General features: G+C 46.1%; 1 protein-coding gene across 1 annotated transcript; it reads left to right on the top strand.

Moving 5' to 3' along the window:
- The first annotated feature begins 1,752 nt into the window (after positions 1–1,752).
- PPM1K (protein phosphatase, Mg2+/Mn2+ dependent 1K) lies at positions 1,753–19,857 on the top strand. The gene is made up of 7 exons (XM_033059624.1): positions 1,753–1,814; positions 4,458–4,966; positions 5,511–5,611; positions 12,946–13,111; positions 13,602–13,746; positions 14,584–14,718; positions 15,155–19,857. The coding sequence occupies exons 2-7, from the start codon at positions 4,527–4,529 to the stop codon at positions 15,284–15,286; spliced, it is 1,119 nt and encodes a 372-aa protein (XP_032915515.1). The 5' UTR covers positions 1,753–1,814; positions 4,458–4,526; the 3' UTR covers positions 15,287–19,857.
- Positions 19,858–20,630: the final 773 nt, after the last annotated feature.

Here is a 20,630-nt window from a genome sequence, read left to right as displayed (position 1 = left end):
CAAGAACAGAAGCAGTAAGTCAGAAGAGAGAAAGAGAGAACCTTGCTGGAGCAAATTCCTTGTTAGGAGAGCTGGAATCTAGAAAACTCATCCTTTAGGGAGAAAACATTATGAAAGAAAAGTCCAAATTAACTGTTTGCAGTCATAAAATCAAATATTGCATAGTAAAAGTTCCTGCCTTTCCTGTTCCTGAATTTTTTTGCCTCCTGTCCTCCAAGTGCTATCAGAGGCTGCTCAAGGTACCAAATGCTGCATTGCAGCCCACCCTGCCTGCCCTGTGCCCTGAGCTGTTCCTCTGCATGTCCTTGCCATTGTGCCCTGGCCCTGTCTTCAAGCCTTCTGCCTTCTCACAAAGCTATTCTTATGCTCACTGCCTCATTTTTTCCTGGCCTCTCCAGATGCCTCCCACTTGCCTTGTAAAGATAAGGGCAGTTCTACTGCACATAAGGGCTCAACATGAAACGTTTGTCATTTCCGTGCAGGCCTTTCACTGCCAACTCCATGGGGCAGAAATTGTCTCCCAGAATTCATGCCTCCATATCGTGTAGGACCCTGACACTTCTGGGAAGACCCCACTAGTGCTACTCTGTAAATGGCAACACCTGTTTTACAGGTAATATGCTGGGTTTGTTCTCAGTAATTCACTGTGCTAGCTTGGATACACTCCTGTATGAATCCTTTGTGCTCAGGACTGCTGCTCTCTGCCAGGAATGCTGGCAGGAGAGCTTTGTTTTTCCCGTCTCACTGAGAACAACCAGGAACCAGAGAACAACCTGCAGTGATAGATGATACTGTTGCTATCACCAAAAGACTCACAGGATCAAATTCCATTCTAAATGCTGAGTGGGACACCACACATCCGAAAACCAGAATAATTTGGTACGTGCTGCCATGCTCACCTAACCCCTTCTTCTACAAGTACAGCCATACAGTGAGAAGTGTGAGAGGTTTTATTGCTGCTTTTCTGGCCAAAAGTAGCTGGGTTTTGCAGCAACCCAAAAACTCACTCCAACAAAACAAAAGCTTCTTTACCTCAAAAATGTATAGGACAAACTTGACAGTGACCTCTTAAGCTCCTATGGAATTGTGTTGGCTCTCATTTTTCTCTCAGGTGTCTGTTTTCAAATACTCTGGTCTCCAGCAGACAGCACAAGGTGGAAGGGACGGTACGTTTCAAAGATTTTCGTAATCAGAGCCATCTGATTTGCCAAATTGCATCAGAGGTCAGAGACTGGCAGTAGCACAGCGTGGAGCAAATGATCCCTTTAAACTCTTGATTAGACACGGGTCACGTCAGGAGCACACACAATTGTGCTTTAAATCTTTCAGGTTTCGGTTCCATAAGGGCAGCTGCTGCCTGCAGAGGCCTCTCGGGCAGCCCGTGCAGCAGCTGCAGGCACGGCCCGGCTGTCCCGGCTCCCACCTGCCCTGAAAGGAGGCTGGAGCCAGGAGGGGATCGGCTCCTCTCCCACGGGACCAGCGCCAGGAGCAGAGGGCACGGCCTAAAGCTGCGCCAGGAGAGGCTGAGGCTGGACCCGTGCAGGGCCACGAGCTGGACTCGATGGCGCTTGTGGGTCTCTCCAAATCACCGGGGGCTGGGCAGGGTGACCCGGGCCGCAGCCACGCCGCCTCCCGCAGCCCGTGTGGGGCCGGGCGCGGCCGCGGGCGGGGCGGGGGCGGCGGGGGAGGCTCGGCCGGCGCCGAGCGGGGCCCATTGGCCGGGCGGGCTCGGCGGGCGGGGCCGGGCCGGCGGCGGGGCCGCGCTGCAGCCTCGGCCGGGGAGCGCCGCGCCTGCACCGCCGGGCCGGGAGGAGGTAAGGGCCGGACCGGGACCGGGACCGGAGGCGAGGGAGGGAGGGGGGCCGCGCTCGCAAGCGTCTCCTTCTGTTGCCCCTTCCGCTCGCTTCTCCTCCAGCCGCGGCTGCCGGGCGGGAAGGGCCGCGGCGGGGCTGGGAGCGTCAGGGAGCGGGGCTGGCACATCGCGGGCCGGGGGCTGCCGCAGCCTCGGTGCGCACGGAATAAACGCGGCCTGGGCTAATTCGTGATGAGCAAACTGCGGCACAGACGTCTCTAAATTGCTGCTGTCCGTGTGCAGTTTGATGGCCAAGCAGGGAGGCGAGACTAGGTTGACACGGACTTAAAAAACAACAACCTTAAACCTTAAAGCACCTGCTTTAAGGCGAGCTTAACACCCAGAACCGTACGGTCCTGCCCACATCTGTGGGGTTGGGAAGGCAAGTGCACTTGGAGCTGTACATTCCTTTTTACATACGTCGGCTCCCCTGGGGCAGCAGGCATGCCTTCGCTTTCTTCCGGGTTTCCTTTTCTTCCCCTTTTCTTCTGGCAGCCTGGAAAATTTCCGTCTGCCGAGCAGCAGCCAGCCTGCAAAACTATAGTTTTAATCGCCTCATCCTACTTTAAGTGCTTTGTTTCCCTGCCTGTCTGTAGGAGCTGTTTCTCTCCAGGAAAATGTGTACGGATGAAGAGAATCAGGTGGAGCAGCTCAAGGCAGATTTCCATCTAGAACTGTCCATCTTGGACTTTGTCTCTAACACCAGTGCCCCCCTTTTCATTACCTCGGTCTTGTTTTGCCCAGATAGGTCTGCCCAGTGTTTGCAGACATACCAGCTGGGAAAGAACAGGCTGTTGTGTCCCCAGACCTGTTTAGATAACAAACTAAAGAGCAGGTTCCTACTCCTGACCTGCAGAGACAATAGAAAGGCAAAACTATCATCACTATTTTTACTTGCCTGGTGAGAATTGAATTTGATAGGGAACAAATGCATTAATTAGCTGGTGAGTTTGGATTGATCCTCTGATTCATGCTGTGGATACTGAGTAGTCTAAATATAGCGAGCATTTCATGTTCTCTTCTCAAGCTGACAGAAGTGAAAGCGAGCGTGGGTTTTGCTAATTGGCAGGCTTTCAGTTTGGTTGTGCTGTGTTTCACGGAAGGAAGGTAACCTGCTGTTCTTACGAGTCAAGGATAGCAGGAAATAAAAAGCAGCTCCAGGAAATAAAGCAGGTTTTAAATACCTGTAAGTACGCCAAAATAAGGGTGTGATATTACCATCACCCTGCAGTAAATTGGAACATCTTAAGATTTCGTGTAGTCCCGTATTCAGCTGATGCAACAACAGTGATTTCCAGAACATTCAGCCTTTTATCAATTCAGCAGCTAACCTCTAAGTGCTAAGTAAAGAAACCTTTCCTCTTTCCATGCAACCTAAGAATTGCATGAAAGGTAAACCCACAGCATCTGAAGCAACATGCTTTGAGCTGAGGACAACACATTTGTTGAAGGCCTCCCAAAAGCTCTATCACTACCATTTTTTACTGAAACAACCCTTTACTAAGTAACCTTTGATTGCATATCTTTTATGAGTACACAGATTTTTATCTAGCAACTTAAAAACATAGTTTAACAAATATTTCAGATCTAGACACACAGTTGTGATTGGCTTGGGCAAAGGACAACAGCAAGGCACTCCAACCCAGAATTAAAGTGTCACTGGAGTACAAATGTTGCTCTTTGCTGCTCAATTGCATCAGATCACTCTGCTGTCATTTTTTTAAGGTTTTTTTTTTCCCATTCACCATAAGCCTGGCTGTTTTTAGATCTTTTGTTGTGTCATGTAATACTTCTCACTAATAATTTTGCCCTTAGCAAACTTTGAGCAATTGGATTAGAAATCCCTCACTGGGCTTATATCTTTAGTGTGGTTAGTTATGGTGATCTGAGCAGTCCAGTTCAAATTACTGCAGTGCAACAACATGTAATTATTACAAACTGCATCCTAGGACTTGGGTCAAGTTGGGTGTTACTCTACAAAAGGTCAAATAATCCAATCTTTCTACACTTTTCAACATGCTAGGTGAGTCATCACTAGCAAATTTTTGTCTGTGCAGAGCCAAGTGGTGTGTTTGAATTTATCTGGACTGGAAAAGAGATCCAAAGAGCTTCACAGCTCTGTGTTAAAAAGTACTGTTCAAGACCTCCATAAATGTGACAGAACCAAATATCTCGTGCAGATAAAAAATTTAAAATCTAAGGAAATCTGTTTCTCCTCCCTTTCCCTTGGGAATCACAGTGCAGATACCACAGCTGGTGTGAGCGGAGCATGCAGGATAAGCTCATATTTTCACATATTCATATTTTAGCATTGTCATCACTCCCATTTGTTCCATCTCACCCCCTGCAAGCTTTGCACAGCCGGGATGTCATGCTGCAGGGGGCCAGCAGAGGTGCCTCCCTGGCTCTGTGCGCAGGGCTGGCGCTGGATGTGGGATAGTTTCCCGGTGAGTCACGCACATCCCGCTGCAGTCCCTTCCAGGGAGCGCTGCGCTCCGCACGATCGGCGGGCTCTCAGGGTGACATTGTTTCCTGAATGATGCAACCGAGAATTCCCTTTCCCGCGCTTCTCGTTTCCTGATCGCTTTTCCCTTTGTTCTCCAAGACATTCCAGCAGCTGCGCGTCTTCTGCTCCCGGTTCTTACTCCCCTACGAAGCTCTACGAAGCCAAGTTATGTCCACAGCTACTCTGATCACCTTGGTGCGGAACGGGGGGTTCCAGGTGAGAAGGCGAGCCGCGCTCACGTCGCGCCTGCTGCAGGACGAGAAGCGCCCCGCAGCCGCCTGCTCCATCTCCACCTGCGAGCGCCGCGCCTCCCGCTTCGACCCCGAGGGGAGCGGGCGGCCCACCACATGGGACAGCTTCGGCATCTGGGACAACCGCATCGACGAGCCCATCCTCCTCCCGCCCAGCATCAAGTACGGGAAGCCCATCCCAAAGGTGAGCCTCAACAACGTGGGCTGCGCCAGCCACATCGGGAAGCGAAAGGAGAACGAGGACCGGTTCGATTACGCTCAGCTGACAGAGGATGTCCTGTACTTCGCGGTGTACGATGGGCATGGCGGGGCAGCGGCTGCAGACTTCTGCGAGAAGTACATGCAAAAATATATTAAGTAAGTGCTCATCGAGGCAATGCGTGTCGAGTAAATTACAGCTGAGATGCCTTTCTTAGGGAATCAATGGGTTGTAGCTAATCCTGCCGGATTATGTGGCTGCCTGTCCTTGCGGGACAGCAGGAGCACTGGGTGGAACCGGCATGCTGTGAATTACTTACTCTGTGGGGTGCCTGCCCCCTTGGGCAAGCCCAAAAACACAGGAGAAGAAAGCATGATTGTGTCCCCTGTCCAGGAAATGTCTTGGAACACAGGGAGAGTGTGGACTGACTGTTTTCACACAGGGTCTCTGTGATCCCTGACTGTGGTTTGCTTACACTCTCTGAATCTATCACATCCCTGGATGCTGGATAAAGAACTTAGATATTTATAAAATTACAGGATCATGCTTTCAGTGCACACAGTTAGTAAAAATCACATTACCTTTTCAGTCAAGTCCAGCATCATTCAGTGGGTGGAGGGAGGAGATGAGACTGTGAAACAGATTGATCAGCATGTATATTTCTTGGAAAGAAATTTAATTTCTTTGCTTGCTTGCTTCCAGGGAATTTCTTGCTGAGGAGGAGAACTTGGAAAATGTTTTGAGTAAAGCTTTTCTAGAAATAAACAAAGCATATGAAAGGCATGCTAATCTCTCTGCTGATGGTAGGTAAAAAAATATTCTACTCATATAGGTGTGGAGAATAAAGTTTGTCTTATATGCTCAGTAGTTTTGCAGTCAAATGTCCAGAAAAGTGCTTGAAAACAATTTTACTTAACATGGGATTTTGCTCTGGTCACTTACTGAAAATAAAACAATTATGCTTCATCTCCTAAAAATGAAACAACTACTGTAAGTCTCTATCAAATTTACTGGAGGAGTTATAAATCTGAATGTTAGCATAACATTAATATGTTAATATGATTCTGAAAAGGATTATGTTTGTCAAGGTAGCAAAGAGTGATTTAGATTTTCAAGAACCATAATTTTACTGATAAGAAATGTGGAGAGGGGTGATTTTGATTCGCCTATTTTTTTAGGGGTGGGGGGGGATTGGTGTTTTTATATGTGTATTTGTTTGTTTTAAAGCTGTTACTCCTGTGGATTAAAAGCAACAGTGTCAAAGTTCCCCTTCCTAACTTGGCTGCTGCACCTGAGGAGGAACGTAAGCAAAAATTAATGCAATTAATATTGCTTCTGCACAAACAGAATCACAGGAGTAGCTGAGTGGGAAAGGGGAAAAAGCAGTGAAGAGGAAAACTGGCTGTGGTAAGGCTGTGGTAAAGCTGGCACCAGCCCTTTTAGACTCCCATTTAATCCTGGCTGTTAATGAAGTTCTTGTGTGTGTGTCTAAAGACTAAGTACATCTGAAGTTCCACTTGCAGCAAGCAGAGCTGATAGAGAGTAGCTTAGGAAGGGAGAAGTGCCTGTCCCAGTTCTGTCACAGGAGCTTTCTCAGTCAAGAGATACAATTTTGTTTACTCTTAAAAGGAAATCCCCAAACAAACCCAATTAAAAGAAAAAAAAAAAAAAACCCACAAAAAAAACCAACCACCAAAACCAAACCAAAACAACAACAAAAAAACCACACCCCAAAACATCAACTGACAACAGGAAAAAAAATAAAGTAACCCCCCCCCCCAACCAATAAACCAAAAACCTGTCCCAGTGCTGGTGCAGGCACTGGCAAAATAACTGAGGTTGTTCCAGAACAGAAACTGTAAAAGTCTTCTCTCCAAGAAAGACTGGAAACCAAGAAGCCCTGTAGGGGCTGAAGTGATACTGTATTCTCAAGCTGCTTTTCTGAAGCAGTGGCTGAATACAATCAAGTAATGGAGTGGCTTTCTGCACTTTAACTGCTAGGTTGATCTAGTTAGGCTCAAATGCAGGTCAGGCAGCCTCACTGTTGCAGCACTGCCTCTTACCTTAATCTGCACCAGGGATCAGGTAAAAAAGTCTTAAGTCCTGAGACACAACCTTTAAAAAAGGAGGATTGAATCTATAAAGGTCATTTTCCCATTGTATTTCATGTGGTAAAAAAGACCAGAGTGACCTTTGACTATGGGCTGGATTTTAGCTGAGCTCACGAGAGACACATCAGCACAGCAGATGTGCTTTTTATCCCAGAGCCTCTTTGCAAGTATGTTTTCTTACCAACCCAAATCCAAGACAGCATTTGAGTACTAGGTTTGTGTGCTTCCCTGGATCAGACCATTTCATTTTCAGATCTAATTGTCCCCTTCCCTGTCCCTTTGTAAGAAAACCCTTGGTTTGGCTCATTGTAGGTGACCTCTGTGTCAGAGCATCTCCTTGAGGAGAAAGATCGAGAACTGTGCTGGATGTATCATTCTGTTTTTCTGAAACTGTTTCCAATCATAACACTTTGTGGGTGAGACTTACAGAACTGAATAACAACAATATTTGACAAACTGTGCAGCAAGCAGAGCACTTCAGAGGTGCTCATAGGATTATTTTCTAAAATCATTTAACTAACTGCTGCTGCTTAATGCCAGAAAACATATGCAGCGGTTACCAGGATACTGCACAAGCCCCCTTCATTAAAAAAGCAAAATAGAGGGGGAAAGAGTTGCCAGACATCCACAGGGGCTCTGGCAGGTGCTCAGTGTTTCTCAGGTAGGCTGAGCACCTGCATGCTCTTGGAGGAGCCCGGGGGATCTAAGGGAGCCCATTATTCTTGGCTGATAATCAAGCTCTAAGGCAAAGAATGGAGTAACAGGGTGCAAAGTCAAGTTTGGATTTCTGAACAGATTAAATTTCTTGCATATCTGATGTTAAAATAACTCAATACTGTGTTGACTGCTTTGTGTGGATATTTTTGTTGCTGATGTCATGAGAGTTACATAAAGTTTCAGTGCTTGGCATGTATCTTGGTTAGAAGCCTGCTTCCAAACTGATTCAGTTTGCCAGCAAAATTTCTGATTAAGTGTGGCTATTCTGGATGTGACAGTCAAGACAGCTGCTAGAGTATCTTGAACATGGTGGTTGATTGTGTAACTTGGTGTGTCTGAGTTACACTGGATGCTCCCCAAGTCTGACCTCCTTTTGAAACCTGGCCCCAGCTGATGAAGTGCAAAATAATAGCTTTGACTTGTTCCAGCAGATGACCCTTCCAGAGTCATCTCCCTTCACTGCAAAGAAAACAATGCACATTCAGGATGTCCAGGTCTTTACTAACACACAACCAGCTTTAAAACTTGGGTGTTTGAAGGAAACTAAATCCTGGGACAAATCCCTGCAGCCAAAATGGCATGTTTGAGGCATTGTTTTTAGTACTATTTAATGGGTAAAACCTTACATAAGGTACAAACCCAACAGGACTAGAGATGTGCCTTGTTGGATACCCCAGCTATGTCTCCAAGTCCATGGCCCTCTGTAGGTCACTTAACAATGACACAATATTTGAAATTAGAGATGGAAAATACATAGCATGGTAGTTCCTGTGAGCTTTCATTAATAAAAATGGTTTATGTGTGTGTTCCAGGTACTGCTGCTGTGTCTGGCATGCAGTTCACCAGTGCTATTGGAGTGCTGTACGAGCCTGGTCCAGTAACCCCTGTGACAGTGACCTATATCTGTTGTTTCACACAAAAACATAAGAAACTTGCTCTAGGCTGGTCTAGGATAATCTGTGCTCTGCCTAAATCCTGTGTAATCATTAACAGCTTAGAGCTGTGTCTGAGTCCTGAAGCTTGGTGTTTGATACCTCTTCAGAAATGCTTTTTTATTCCTTGCCATGCCTTTAAAGATAGCCAGTTGCTTTCAAATCAGTGCTAAACTTAGGTGTAGAACATAAAGGAAGCTCAAATCCAACAAATGGCATTATCCACAGGACAACTGCCAGACAAGGGCAGAATTTTCTGCAATTTTTTACCAGCCATAAAAACTGAAATATAAAGGCTGAAAAGCTTTGCTCAGCAGGGATGGAAATAAGAAATTAAATTCTGTTCTTGAGGAAATTAGAGCATTTCCCTGGAGAAATGTGAGACAAACCCTCTCCTGGCCTGCTGGCCAGATATTTTTACTGCTTCTGTTCACTGTAAGCCAGACAAAGCAAAAGGGAGTTTGTCCATCAACCTCCACATTCAGAGCATCCAACTCTAATCATGTTGGCCACTCACTTCTGGAATAGCCATCTTATTAAAACATGGACAGGTATTAACTTGTCTACCTATGTTTGAAAGGGTTCTTACTCTTGAATCTTATTATGCTGACAAACAGCAGAAGTTACTTAAAAGTAATTAAATTTTTAAAGTAATGTTTGTTTTGTTGGGTTTTTTTAAAGTTACCATACAAAAAATGATTTTTATTTCTTTAAATATGTTAACCTGCAACACTGAGGAAAAGGGAGAGCTGCAGAAATTGTACTTGAATATTTAATAAATTTATCAGCATTGTAAAGGCAGCCTTTTCATCCAAGGGCCCTGATTATTACGTAATCAATTTAGAAGATACTAATTACAATATTAAAGGAATGTTTATTTTGCCCATTTTTCCATCAGTCAGAACAATTAATATACTTGTATTCAGTACCTTTGAGATGGCCCTGGTTTGGTACTGGTTTGAACTCCCCATAGTGGTGTCATTACCTTGAGGGAGCAGATGTTCTTCAGAGGGGCCACTCTTGCCATATATGAGACAGCATTAACAAAATTCTTCATTTGATCTGTTGGTTGGTTACTTATCTCCATAGGGGAAACAAAATTTCAATTTTATTTGGGCTGAATTTAAACTAGTTTTGTCACATGATTTATCAAGAAGGCAAGAACAGTGGCAATTCCGCGGAAATGCCAAGGCTGTTTTACCAAGGCCAAAGCTGCAGGTGCTTCCTACATGACCTGCACAGGACAGTGCAGGCAGAACTGAGAGTGACTGACTCCATCCTCTGTTCTGCAGCCCTTATTCTTGCATCTCCAGTGTTGCAGGTTTACTTTGTTTGAACAAAGTCCCTGGGTGAATTTCCTATTTGCCTCTGTGTGCGTGTTATTTGTGGCAGACACTGTACCTGGTCAGCAGCTCTAGAACTGGAGGCCCTGGACACTTTAAGCTGGGCTTCAGTGGAAAGAGAGATCTGCTTAATTTTGTCCCAGGTGAAGGAGTCCAGCGGTTCCTAGCCTGGACTACTGGAAGGTTTCCACATCCTCTTTGTCACATTAGTTGAGATGACTTGCAGTAGAAGTTGTCCAGTGAGTGTTAAGAATCTATTGAAAGATCTTAGTTTTATAGTGATACTGTTAGGAAAACAAAATAAACTCTTTAATTGTTAAAACCAATACATGCGCTGATGCAACATATTTTGTGTTAAACTAGCAGCAGTTGTAGAAAAGCATTAGAAATGTTATCCCATCATCATTCCTGTGGTTTTGAGCTGTGCTAGAAATCACATAATGCTACATCTGGCTCCATGCGTGTTCTTGTATCCCTACCCAGAGCATGAAATGGATCCAAGGAAGAGATTGTGAACAGCAGATATTTTTTCTAGGAGTGTTATTTAACTAACAAAAATATAAACTTCAACTCTATGTCCATTACCATAATTCTGGCCAATATCTTGTTCTTCGGTACCAGCCCTTGATTTTGTGATAGCAGCTCTTTTCTTTGGGAGTTTGCACTGAAAAGGTGCAAATTCACCTGAATTCCAAATGTTTCCAGTCTTCTGTGAATTGAAGACTATGATTTAATTTTTTATACATTTCCCAGCATAGTTCTAAAACCACAGAATGAAATGGGAAAGTAGCAGCAGTTCTACATTAATTCTAAATTAAAATGTATCTTCTGTAAAATAAAAAGGTAGTTTTACGTAGGTTGCTCTATTTCACTTGTTCTAACTTAGCTAAAACAGGTATTTTACTGGTTCTACTAAAATTTCTAATTGCGCTGGTACTTTTTAATATCTTATTTTCATAATGTGCCTCAAAGTGACCCTGCACTGGGCTAGTCCTTGCTTCAGATGAGAAACAGGATGTTGGTGCCCACCTGGATAGTTGGAAGCTGCCACATCCAGTTTCCAGCGTCCCAACCTGCACGGCCCTGGCACAGCCCAGACTGTGGCCACTGTGGCTGATGGTCACCCCTGGCCTGCTGGTTCAGCCAAACCCAGTCCTTGCTGCAGTAATAATACCTGTTTTAAATAATAACACCAGCTTAGTTAACATTGGTTTGTGAGGGTTTGTGTTTGGGATTTTTTTGGTTCGTGGACTCACTGCTTTTGCTGCACAACAAGGCTCAATGCATCTTCCAGGGCTTGGTGACTTCAGTTTATTCCCAGCCCCTTACAGGGTGCTCAGACCTCACAGGATTGGGGAAAGAGGCTGGCAAGACCTCACAGCTCTTGCATTTCTGTTGCTATCTGTTGGCAGCTGGTCAGATTTGGGGCTGCCTGGCATTCCATGGGATCAAACACAAAGTCCTGTCTCAAATCTGTCCCATGTCCCTGGGGTCAGGGCTGCAGGGCCAGAGGTAGGAGCACATGTAGCTGTAGCTGATCTCTGCAGAAGCAGTGGTGGAAAGACAGTGACATGTAAACTGATAGTGACATGAAAACAAGACTGTAACTGGGGAGTCACGTTCCTAAGCAAGCCCAAAACTCATCTCAAATTGGCTTGCTTTGAAAAAAACTGGAACAACTGGAAAAGCCCAGAATGCAGGTGACCTACAGAGGGCCTTTCAAGGAGATTTGCATTGGCTGTAGATGTAAATGTGTTCCAGGCTGTAGCTGGTCCTGTCCAGACATTTTGATGTAATAGCTCAAGTCAGCAGGAGTTTTCCAGGCGTCTCTTGCTTGGTTACCTCTGCAGAATTTGCAGGAAGAGAAGATAATAACTTTAAAGTGGGACTTGCCCTTTCAAAAAGTGAAGAAAACAAGAAAAGCTGGGCAGATTTTCTGGTATTTTTTTCACTGCAGATGATACTACAAATCTTTTTTCCTTAAATAGGCACTTGCATTTCTCTTTTTCAAGAGGTTGTTGCTGTTTTTTTTTTTTTTTTTTCTCTAGGCCAGTGTAGCAATTGAAATGAGAAGCCCTTAAATCTACTTGCATGAGTGACTCCAGGCAGGTCCCTGAGTGCAGCCAGCCAGCTCAGCTCGCTCCCTTGCCCTGTAGAGAAGGAGGGCAGCACCAGGGCTCTGTTTTGCCCTCTGGGCACGCACAGTGAACTCCTGTCAGGCAATCCCAGCAGTGCCCTGGGCAGGCTGCCCAGACAGCCACTGCCACCTGCACCAGTTTGCAGGCACAAGGCAAGGCTGAATCCCAGAATCCAGCTTCACCCTCCCACTGGGATCTCCATCTAGCTGACAGGGTATGGAGGGAGCAGTGTTCCTTTCTGGAAAAAGCCAGGAAACCTGTTGGCTGAATCCTCTGGGGGAAGCAGAGGGGGAGTGTAACAGCTCTGACAGCAACAGGAGGATGCCACAGACTGATCTAGTGCTTTCCCTCTGGTGATCTATATGGAATTACAATTACTGTAGCTATAGTTATACATTACTGTATAATTGCCCGCTTCACCACCTAACAGAAAGAAAGATCCATCACCTTTATGGTGACCCACTTGTGCAGTCACTGTGCCCAGGGGTAAGGACAATAACCCTGTAACTTGATGTGAGCTCATGGGGCTGCAAAATTCTGCAACAAACTGAAAGGAAGCCACTGTACCTTATACTGCTTTTATCCCACTTGCCCTGTTTGCATGGAGCCATGTTGTTGCACAGAAATACTTGATCCTTCTTAATCCTTCCCACCTCCCCTCTCTTCCCCCATTCCTACATGCATGCATGTTTGCTTTTTTTATTTTTTCCTTTTTCTTTTTTTAAAATTTTTTTCCTCTTCTTTTTGGTATGTGTAAATTTAAACTTAGAAGCAGTTACTTATTGATTAGGTAGAACACAAGTTGTCTTCATTTTACCAATTGAAACTGTTGCTGTTATAAATGGCCCCACTCTCTGAGGCAGTGCTAAAACCTCTCTCTTTGATGACATTTATAGCAACTCTGCTGAACTCTGGGACCACTGCAACAGTGGCTCTGCTGCGGGATGGAATTGAGCTGGTTGTGGCGAGTGTGGGAGACAGTCGTGCTCTGCTGTGCCGGAAGGGAAAGGCCGTGAAACTCACCACTGACCATACTCCAGAGAGAAAGGAGGAGAAGGAAAGGTACCTGCTGCCTGGTGATGTGGCTTCCCAGAGCACAGCCTCAGTCAGGATGGGCTGTGCTCTGCTGCTGGGTTGGGCCAGGAAGAAAGCAGAGTTGAGTATAGAGCCCTGAGACTACTCTGAGCTGGCAGTAAGCTCCAGTTACTGCACTGGGTCACGTTTAGAGGAGCAGGGATGAGCAGCAGTAAGATCAGCATCACTAAGATTCAGAACAGAGCTATGACCATATGGTTCAGACTTGTCCAAAAGTGCCAGGTTAGAACCAAGTTAGAACTTGAAATGCACTGTGATTCCCAGTCAGGACTCAGCCCACCAAGACACATCCCCTCCATGGAACCCTTCAAATACCTAAAGCCAGCCCTCAGCCTCCCAGCTTAGGCTCTCCATCCATCATTCCTCATTCTAGCTAATGACAGAAAGAGAGGATAGAGATGGGGGTAATGGTGTGAAGCAGTAACTCATTCACTTTTTCCTTTGTGCCTTTGGACAGGATTAAGAAGTGTGGTGGCTTCGTTTCCTGGAACAGTTTGGGACAGCCTCATGTGAATGGTAGACTTGCAATGTCACGGAGCATAGGAGATTTGGATCTTAAAAACAGTGGTGTGATAGCCCAGCCAGAAACAAAAAGGGTTCAGGTAAAAGAGGGTCTGGTTTACAGGGACAGCAACACTCGGACTAAGGGGCTTCATAGGTATTTCATGCTGTGGTGGCACCGACACAACACAAACCCAGGTGATGCCTGATGGCCACGTGTTGCTTTTCACTGCAGTAGCCAGAGAGCAGCTCTCATTGAGTTGTTTCAGATTAACATCAACAGGATAGAAAAGAATCTGGTACTAAATTCAACCAGATCAACTTCAAAATCTCACTTCTCCCAGTAAAATATATGATGAGAGAAGAAAGACACACATGACATGCATTAGAGGTGTGTTAGTCTGTGGTCAAATTGATAATTTTGAGGTTAATCCTTGTATAAAACTATGACTGATAATTGGGTGGGATATGGACAGGCTGCAATTTAAAATGTAGGATATGTAGAGGTTTGCACAGCTAAGAAGGGGAGGAGGAAAGGACAGCTGCATGTATCTTAGCATAGCTTTGTAGTCATCCAGAAAACAAACATCCAGAAGGTATTCAGCCTCCACTTTGGCAGGAAGCTCTCCTGTCAATTCTCATTCTGTGTGTTTCTTTTCCCCTGCGCACCTCCCAGGGCCCCAATAACTTACATTGTTTTAGTGCTAATAAAGTGCCACCCACTAGGGGTTTAGGGAGATGACTGCAGTGCTATCATGTCTTCCCTGAAATTCTCAGCTTCAGGAAAAGATTTTCAGAAGAGCACACAGCACCCCCAGGGGAAAAAAAAAAAAAAAAAGAAAAATAAAAAGTACTTTGCATGAGTGTCAAAACGTGGGGGCAGCTCCCTTGCCTTGCAGCACTCACCCGAAGTCGTGCATCCTGTGTGCCTCTTGCAGCTGCACCATGCAGATGACAGCTTCCTGGTGCTGACCACCGACGGCATCAACTTCATAGTGAACAGCCAGGAGATCTGCGACTCCATCAGCCAGTGCCACGACCCTGCTGAGGCTGCCCACGTGGTCACTGAGCAGGTAATGCCAGCACTGCCCCGGGCACCAGGGCTCCTGGTTGGGCTGGTTTGGCTTTTAAAAACCAATTTTTTAATTTACACAATACCACACATTCACCTGAATTCAATTGGCTGAGACGTTCACCAGTCCTGCTGGCCAGCCTCTTCCTTACCCTGGGTCTCGTCAGGTCCTTCCACTGAACTGCATGGAACTGTACCTGCAGCCTATGCCTGTGCTGGAAATGTTGTTGTCACAGACAGAAATGGCCAGTAACAGACTGTGGTTTGGATGGTGGAATGACCTATGGGAAACTCTGGGATGTACCAGAATGGAGCGTCAGGGCCGGGAAGTGGCAGGGGAGTCTCTGTCCCCAGGGCATGCTGTCCCAGGTGAAACCAGACGCTTTTTTCCTTTTCCAAGTGAAACACTGATGCTGACACTTTGTTTCTTCTGGCAGGCAGCGCAGTTTGGCTCTGAAGACAACAGCACAGTTGTCATTGTGCCATTCGGAGCTTGGGGCAAGTACAAGAACGGGGAGATCACCTTCTCCTTCAGCCGCAGCTTCGCTTCCAGTGGGAGGTGGGCGTGAAGACAACGCCACAGCCATCCTTTGCTGCTACAGGAGAACAGCTCCATCTGTTCCTAGGCTGACTCAGTGTCTTGTCCATCTCTTCTGTTCCCAGTGCTAGAAGGTGCCACTGCTCCCTTGGTGCGTAGTGCCCGTTGTTGCTTACGGCTGACCGTGTCTTGCTGCCCGCGTTATTCCAGGCGGCAGCGGGGCAGCGCCCTGGGTTTGTAACCCCAGCAGCTCCACACACCACTTTGTTCACACAGATGAGGTTCTGGGCTTTCACCTGAGGCTGGAGGGGGTGCACAGTCATTTCATGCCTACCTGTATTCCCCAGAACTCTCAGTTCCCTGGCAGCTGTGAGTGCCTGAGCCACGTGCTGGCTTCCTTGTCCGGTAAAACACAGGGGAACAAACGCACAATGTTCTTAGGTAGACAGAAAGAGGGTTTGTTGTCTTTTCTGCTGCAGTCACCCAAAACTCCCCTGTGCTCCAGGAGAAGTGGGTGAAAAATAAAGAAGTTTCAGAATGTTTAGATTCTGATTGCAGTGGCATTTGGTGTAGCTGTACAAGTTCCTGAGACAGTGCTGCTTTATGCTCCCACTGCCGTCATCTATGATCCTCTAGCTCCAAGGAGACAGACCAGGCTGGAGCCACGTGCTGTTGGACAGATGGGAGCCTTTCTCCATTGGGTCCAAAGCCTGTGCAGTCTCTGTGGACCATGCAGCAGCCCCTTGCACTGTCTTCTCTTTGCTGTCAGTGCCTGACAGAAGCACAGAGGAGGGAAAAAGACGCACAGTTTTGATATCCAGAGACTCTCATCAACTTGAATTTATGTTTTTTTAAATAAAGAAAATAAGCTAATTTCAAAGAGTTTACTCTTCAAGATCCAATGTGTAAGACAGTTTATTTCTTCATACATGCATGAGGATTTTCCTTCTGCTGAAGGTGTCTGAGTTAATTTTGATCTCTCATGTCTCTTCATGGTACACAAGGAGGTATAAAATGCCCCAAACAAGCTAGAGAGAGGAGAGAGCATTGTAACAATGTAAGGTAATTTTTCTAAGTTTTAGGTATTGCTTCTAGTAGATGTCAGATATTCAGACACCAGAAAGGAGTTTTATACCTAAAGAAAGTGTTTCCACTTCCCTTCTTGGAGGGAAATCTGTATCCAGTGAGGCATGGGGGGTTCAGAGTTCTGATCCAGCTCATTTCACTGCTGTGACATGGACTGCAGGTGACAGGTTGGCACAGGTCCCATTGTGAAGGGGGATCTTCCCAGAAGGAAGATCTTTCCCAGTGTGCCTTGTTCAGACCTCTTCCTTCCTCCATTCCACACCAGCTGTCAGCTCCTATGGCAGTGAAATATGGGCAGAGAAGAATTGGTCTTTTCTCAGCCTTGCAACAGTATTTTTCCTTCTATGGATGCTTCCAACAGCACAACTGTAAAAACAAAACAAAATGAAAGAGAAGTTGCCTGATACTAAATCACCTTGTGACAAAAAAGAATGCTGAGGTGCCTGGTCTGATTCTGATTTTCCAGTGTGAAGTACATATCCTCATTACTTTTATCCCTTTCCTTTTAGTCCAGGGTTACCTCTTAGTCAGTCACTCCATGCATTTTTGCTTGTCTGTGGTGGAAGGCCCAGAAACATCCAGCAGAGGATTGTGTTGTACTGACAGCATTAAGTACTGGATGTTCAGAGTGCCCTGGTTTTATCTGTCCCATCACTTGGTGTGTACAAAATACTTATTTGGGTTGTAACTGCAGTGGTGTGTGTAAATCTCTGCTGTACTGGATGCTGGTGCCCAGGCCTGTGTAGTGAGCACACCACTGGTTTAAAATCCTAATTCTCTCTCTCTCCTCAGATTTTCCCCAGAGTTGGGGTTCAGTGTTCACCTGAGGTCAGGATGGTTGCTGTTGGGGGTTTTTATTTCTCCTAATGGTGTGGTTATCTTCTCAGGGCAAGGATCCATCCATAGCTTCTTTGAAATCTTACCAAGGAAGGGATAAGACAAAGCTCTGTGTAACAGAGGATGATTAGTTTAAGGTGTATTGGTGGTTGGTATTGCTGCTTCTCTGCTATTGCAGAAATAATTGGATTGGGAGGGATTCCTGGGCATTCTTTTCTATTGGACCCGCTGTTTTCTTTGTCCAGTTTCTTTTTCACTCCTGGGGCAATTCCTGTTGTTGCTGCTGTTGTTTGAGTCCTGCCTCAAGCCCAGCCCTCTCAGAGCACTGAACTGAGGCTCAGTGGGCACAGGCCAGGCCCCAGTATGGTTCAAAAGCTGCTGGTTTTCACTGGGGTGGGCAAGGCACCCCTCCATCAGGTGACACACTGGTTAAAGTCCCAGGCTCTGGGAAGTGATATCTGTGCTAGGAACCTGCCCAAATCCTTCCACACACCCTGCCAGCCAGGGAACAGCCACCTCAGGGCATGTTTCAGTATTGCCTCACCCACAAATCTTCTCTTCTGCCATGATGACACCAGATTCCACCAACCCACTATAATTAGTAGCATTAGCAGCTCATATAGGCACGAACAAGCACCTCTGGAACCTGCACAATCATCCCCACCAATCCAGAGTGGAGAGAGGGAGATGTATTCCCTTATCCTCTTGTGGAGACAAGACAGGTCCCACAGTGCAGCAGTCCATCCATGCCAGGACACAGCCCAGAGCCATTGTTTGTGCTAACACATTCCCAAATTCAGCCTTATAAAGGATAAGCAGATAACTCCTGGCCGCCACAGGAGGCTGCCATTGCTGTAGCAGTAACACACTGGAAACAAAGCTGCGCTTCTCGTGTCCCATGCTGGGTTCCAAAAAGGATCATGGAAGGTGGACCTTGGCTGGACATCAGTGCCCAAGCTGCTCTTATCACTCCCTTCCTCAGCAGGGTGAGGGGTGGGGGGAGAAAATAAAATGAAAAAAAACCCCAAAATCTGGTTATGATTAGGAATTAATAGAGAGTGTTACCAGCCCCTTTTCAATACACAGCCCAGCACTGTGAGGATGCTGGGGGAGATGAGCTCCATCCCAGCCAGGCCCAATAAATCCTTCAGGTTTTCCATCTGATCACTGGGCGTCCTGCAGGCCATGGCAGCCCTGCAGGCAACCAGCTCCTGTACCCCCCAGGGGCTGGCAAGGGACTGCTCCTGCACAGCAGAGCTCCTTCAGCTTGAGGACAAAGAGCAGATTGTCCTAACAACAGCAGCTGCCTGTCAGAGGGGTTTATTATTCCAGGACAGTGAAGGATCTCACACTTTGAATGAAACAAAATGGAATGTTTGCTCTCTAGCTCACTTTTCCATGCATCTGAGGTTTCAACAAAAAGGGCATTTTTTGTTTATGACAGACTAAACCAAACATTAGGGGTGACCCGCTGAGCAAACTGCAAAAAACGTTCACTTTTTTCTACCTTCTAGAGGATAGATTCTGAAATCCACTGGATTTGGTAAGAATATTTTGTTGCCTGAACATCACCCCTGGGGCAGTGGAATCTCTCCGTACAGGCACTGCAGGAGGGTGGGCTGTGGGTGCAGAAAGGCAAAAATGCTGTCCAGCTAAGTATTCATTTTCACTGTGAGGATATGGAAGGCACGGAGGGGCTCATGTTGCTGGAGGATTTACTAGGAGAGGTGTTGAGACTGCAGATGGATTTCCAGCTTCAGTCTCTCCACCACTTGGAAAGGTGGGGGTTTCATGCTTTATAGAGGGAGCTCACAAAAAAGTCGTTTGCAGCCTGGATTTAGGAGAGCTGATCTCTCTGGATGATGAACATAGCAAGAGACTGAAAGGTGGAGATCAGTAATTAATTTAATAGAGACCCTCATTACAGTCATTCCCTTTGGGCTGAAATGCTCAGGGCTGGAGAATAATCCTGGAGCAGCTGAAAATGGGGGAGTGGAGAGAAATCAGCAATATCACAGCTTTTTACGTATTTGTAAAGTGAGAGGAGCTTAGACTCACCACAAGATTTCTGCTGAGTTCCACAGGATCAGGGTTCCATGGGCCACATTTTCTCTCTCAGCATGTGGATGTGCTGTGGTCAAAGACATTGGGATTATCAGCTGAGAGAGAAGCACAAAACAACAGCTACCATTGAAACTGTTTTAATAATAATTCCTCTCAAACACCTTCAGGTGGGCAGTGCCAGGTTACTGCTCACTCATCCAAGAAGGTGAATGTGCAGCACAGCAACACTCCAGGTATTCCTTGGTTCCAAACTGCTGTTCTGAATGCAGAAATGCAGAGATACACATCAGGTGCCCTCTTGACCCAGGGTATGGAGTGCTTGGGCAGTGGTGCCTGTCCATAACTTTATCCAGACTTAAGTGCAATTGTGTACATTTGTTACATGCTTTGCCTTGGGGCTGTGTGCAATTCCTGTGGTTTGATATTTATCTTTGGTGTAATTGGTGTTGGAATTTCATCTACTATGAAATTTTACAGAGGTGTCCATCTTGCTTTTTTTTTTTTTTTTCCTTTAAAAATGTTTTTTCATCTTCATCAACTCAAAGCTACAGTAGAGCAGCTAAGTCTGTACTGGAATGCTTACAAGATCTTTCAATAAAGAACTGGCTTCTAGGAGCTGTGTCACTATAAATGGGATTTTTCTTCTTCTGCTGCACTGCCAACTGCCAGAAAAGCTGCAGCTTCTCAAGCTGTGTCACAACTGTCCTGTTAGCCCCAGGCCTCAGTCCTCGCTGTAAAAAGCTTCTGATAACCAAGGCTTTGCTACAAAGACATTCCCCAGAGATAACCAGTGCAAAGTACCTCTTGTCTCTGGGCTTGCTGCACAGAGTGTCACGTTCTAAGTTGCTATTTCTGTCTGCCTGGGTGGCTGTCATGGTGAGCATTGCCAGCCTGTGACACAGTGCAAAGAAACAAATTTGGCCTCTGCAGGAAAATACATTTTCGCTGCTGCATTAATTCAAAGCTGCTCTGTTACACTTGAAGAAACTATAAGGAAAAAGTAAGAGCTGAGGGTTTTAACTCATCTGCAGAAGTAACCCTGAGATCACTGGTATTTTTAATTAATACAGCTTTTCACAGCTGGGCTCAAACCTATTTTACTTTCCATCTCTTGAAGGAAGTAGCCTTTACTTCAGTGAGGTCTTAGCAGTTTGCTAGAGCTGAGCCCCAGAATTTCTTTTTAGGAACAGAGACCTTTTTTGTTCTCCTTTGTTGCCAGTCTACATCTCAGCTCAGTTTGGGGCTGATCAGCTCTTGGATAAATGCACATATCACATTACTGCTCACACAGGTAAATTTGGAGAGCTTGGCTGGTGTGTTGGCAAACCTGCTGGACAGCTCTGCCCTTTCACAGGAGCTGGGGAATGGCTCCCAGGTTTCTCTGCAGT

Source organism: Catharus ustulatus, chromosome 5 (assembly GCF_009819885.2).
Source record: "Catharus ustulatus isolate bCatUst1 chromosome 5, bCatUst1.pri.v2, whole genome shotgun sequence".
Classification (NCBI taxonomy): Eukaryota; Metazoa; Chordata; class Aves; order Passeriformes; family Turdidae; genus Catharus; species Catharus ustulatus.
This window is presented reverse-complemented; position numbering and strand designations above follow the sequence as displayed.

What these genes read in the sequence shown, in the direction of transcription:
- PPM1K (XM_033059624.1), top strand. Translation starts at nt 4,527, where the DNA reads ATGTCCACAGCTACTCTGATCACCTTGGTGCGGAACGGGGGGTTCCAG. An exon ending in TACATGCAAAAATATATTAA is followed by an intron (nt 4,967 to 5,510) that starts GTAAGTGCTCAT and finishes GCTTGCTTCCAG; the next exon opens with GGAATTTCTTGCTGAGGAGG. An exon ending in CCCACGTGGTCACTGAGCAG is followed by an intron (nt 14,719 to 15,154) that starts GTAATGCCAGCA and finishes TTCTTCTGGCAG; the next exon opens with GCAGCGCAGTTTGGCTCTGA.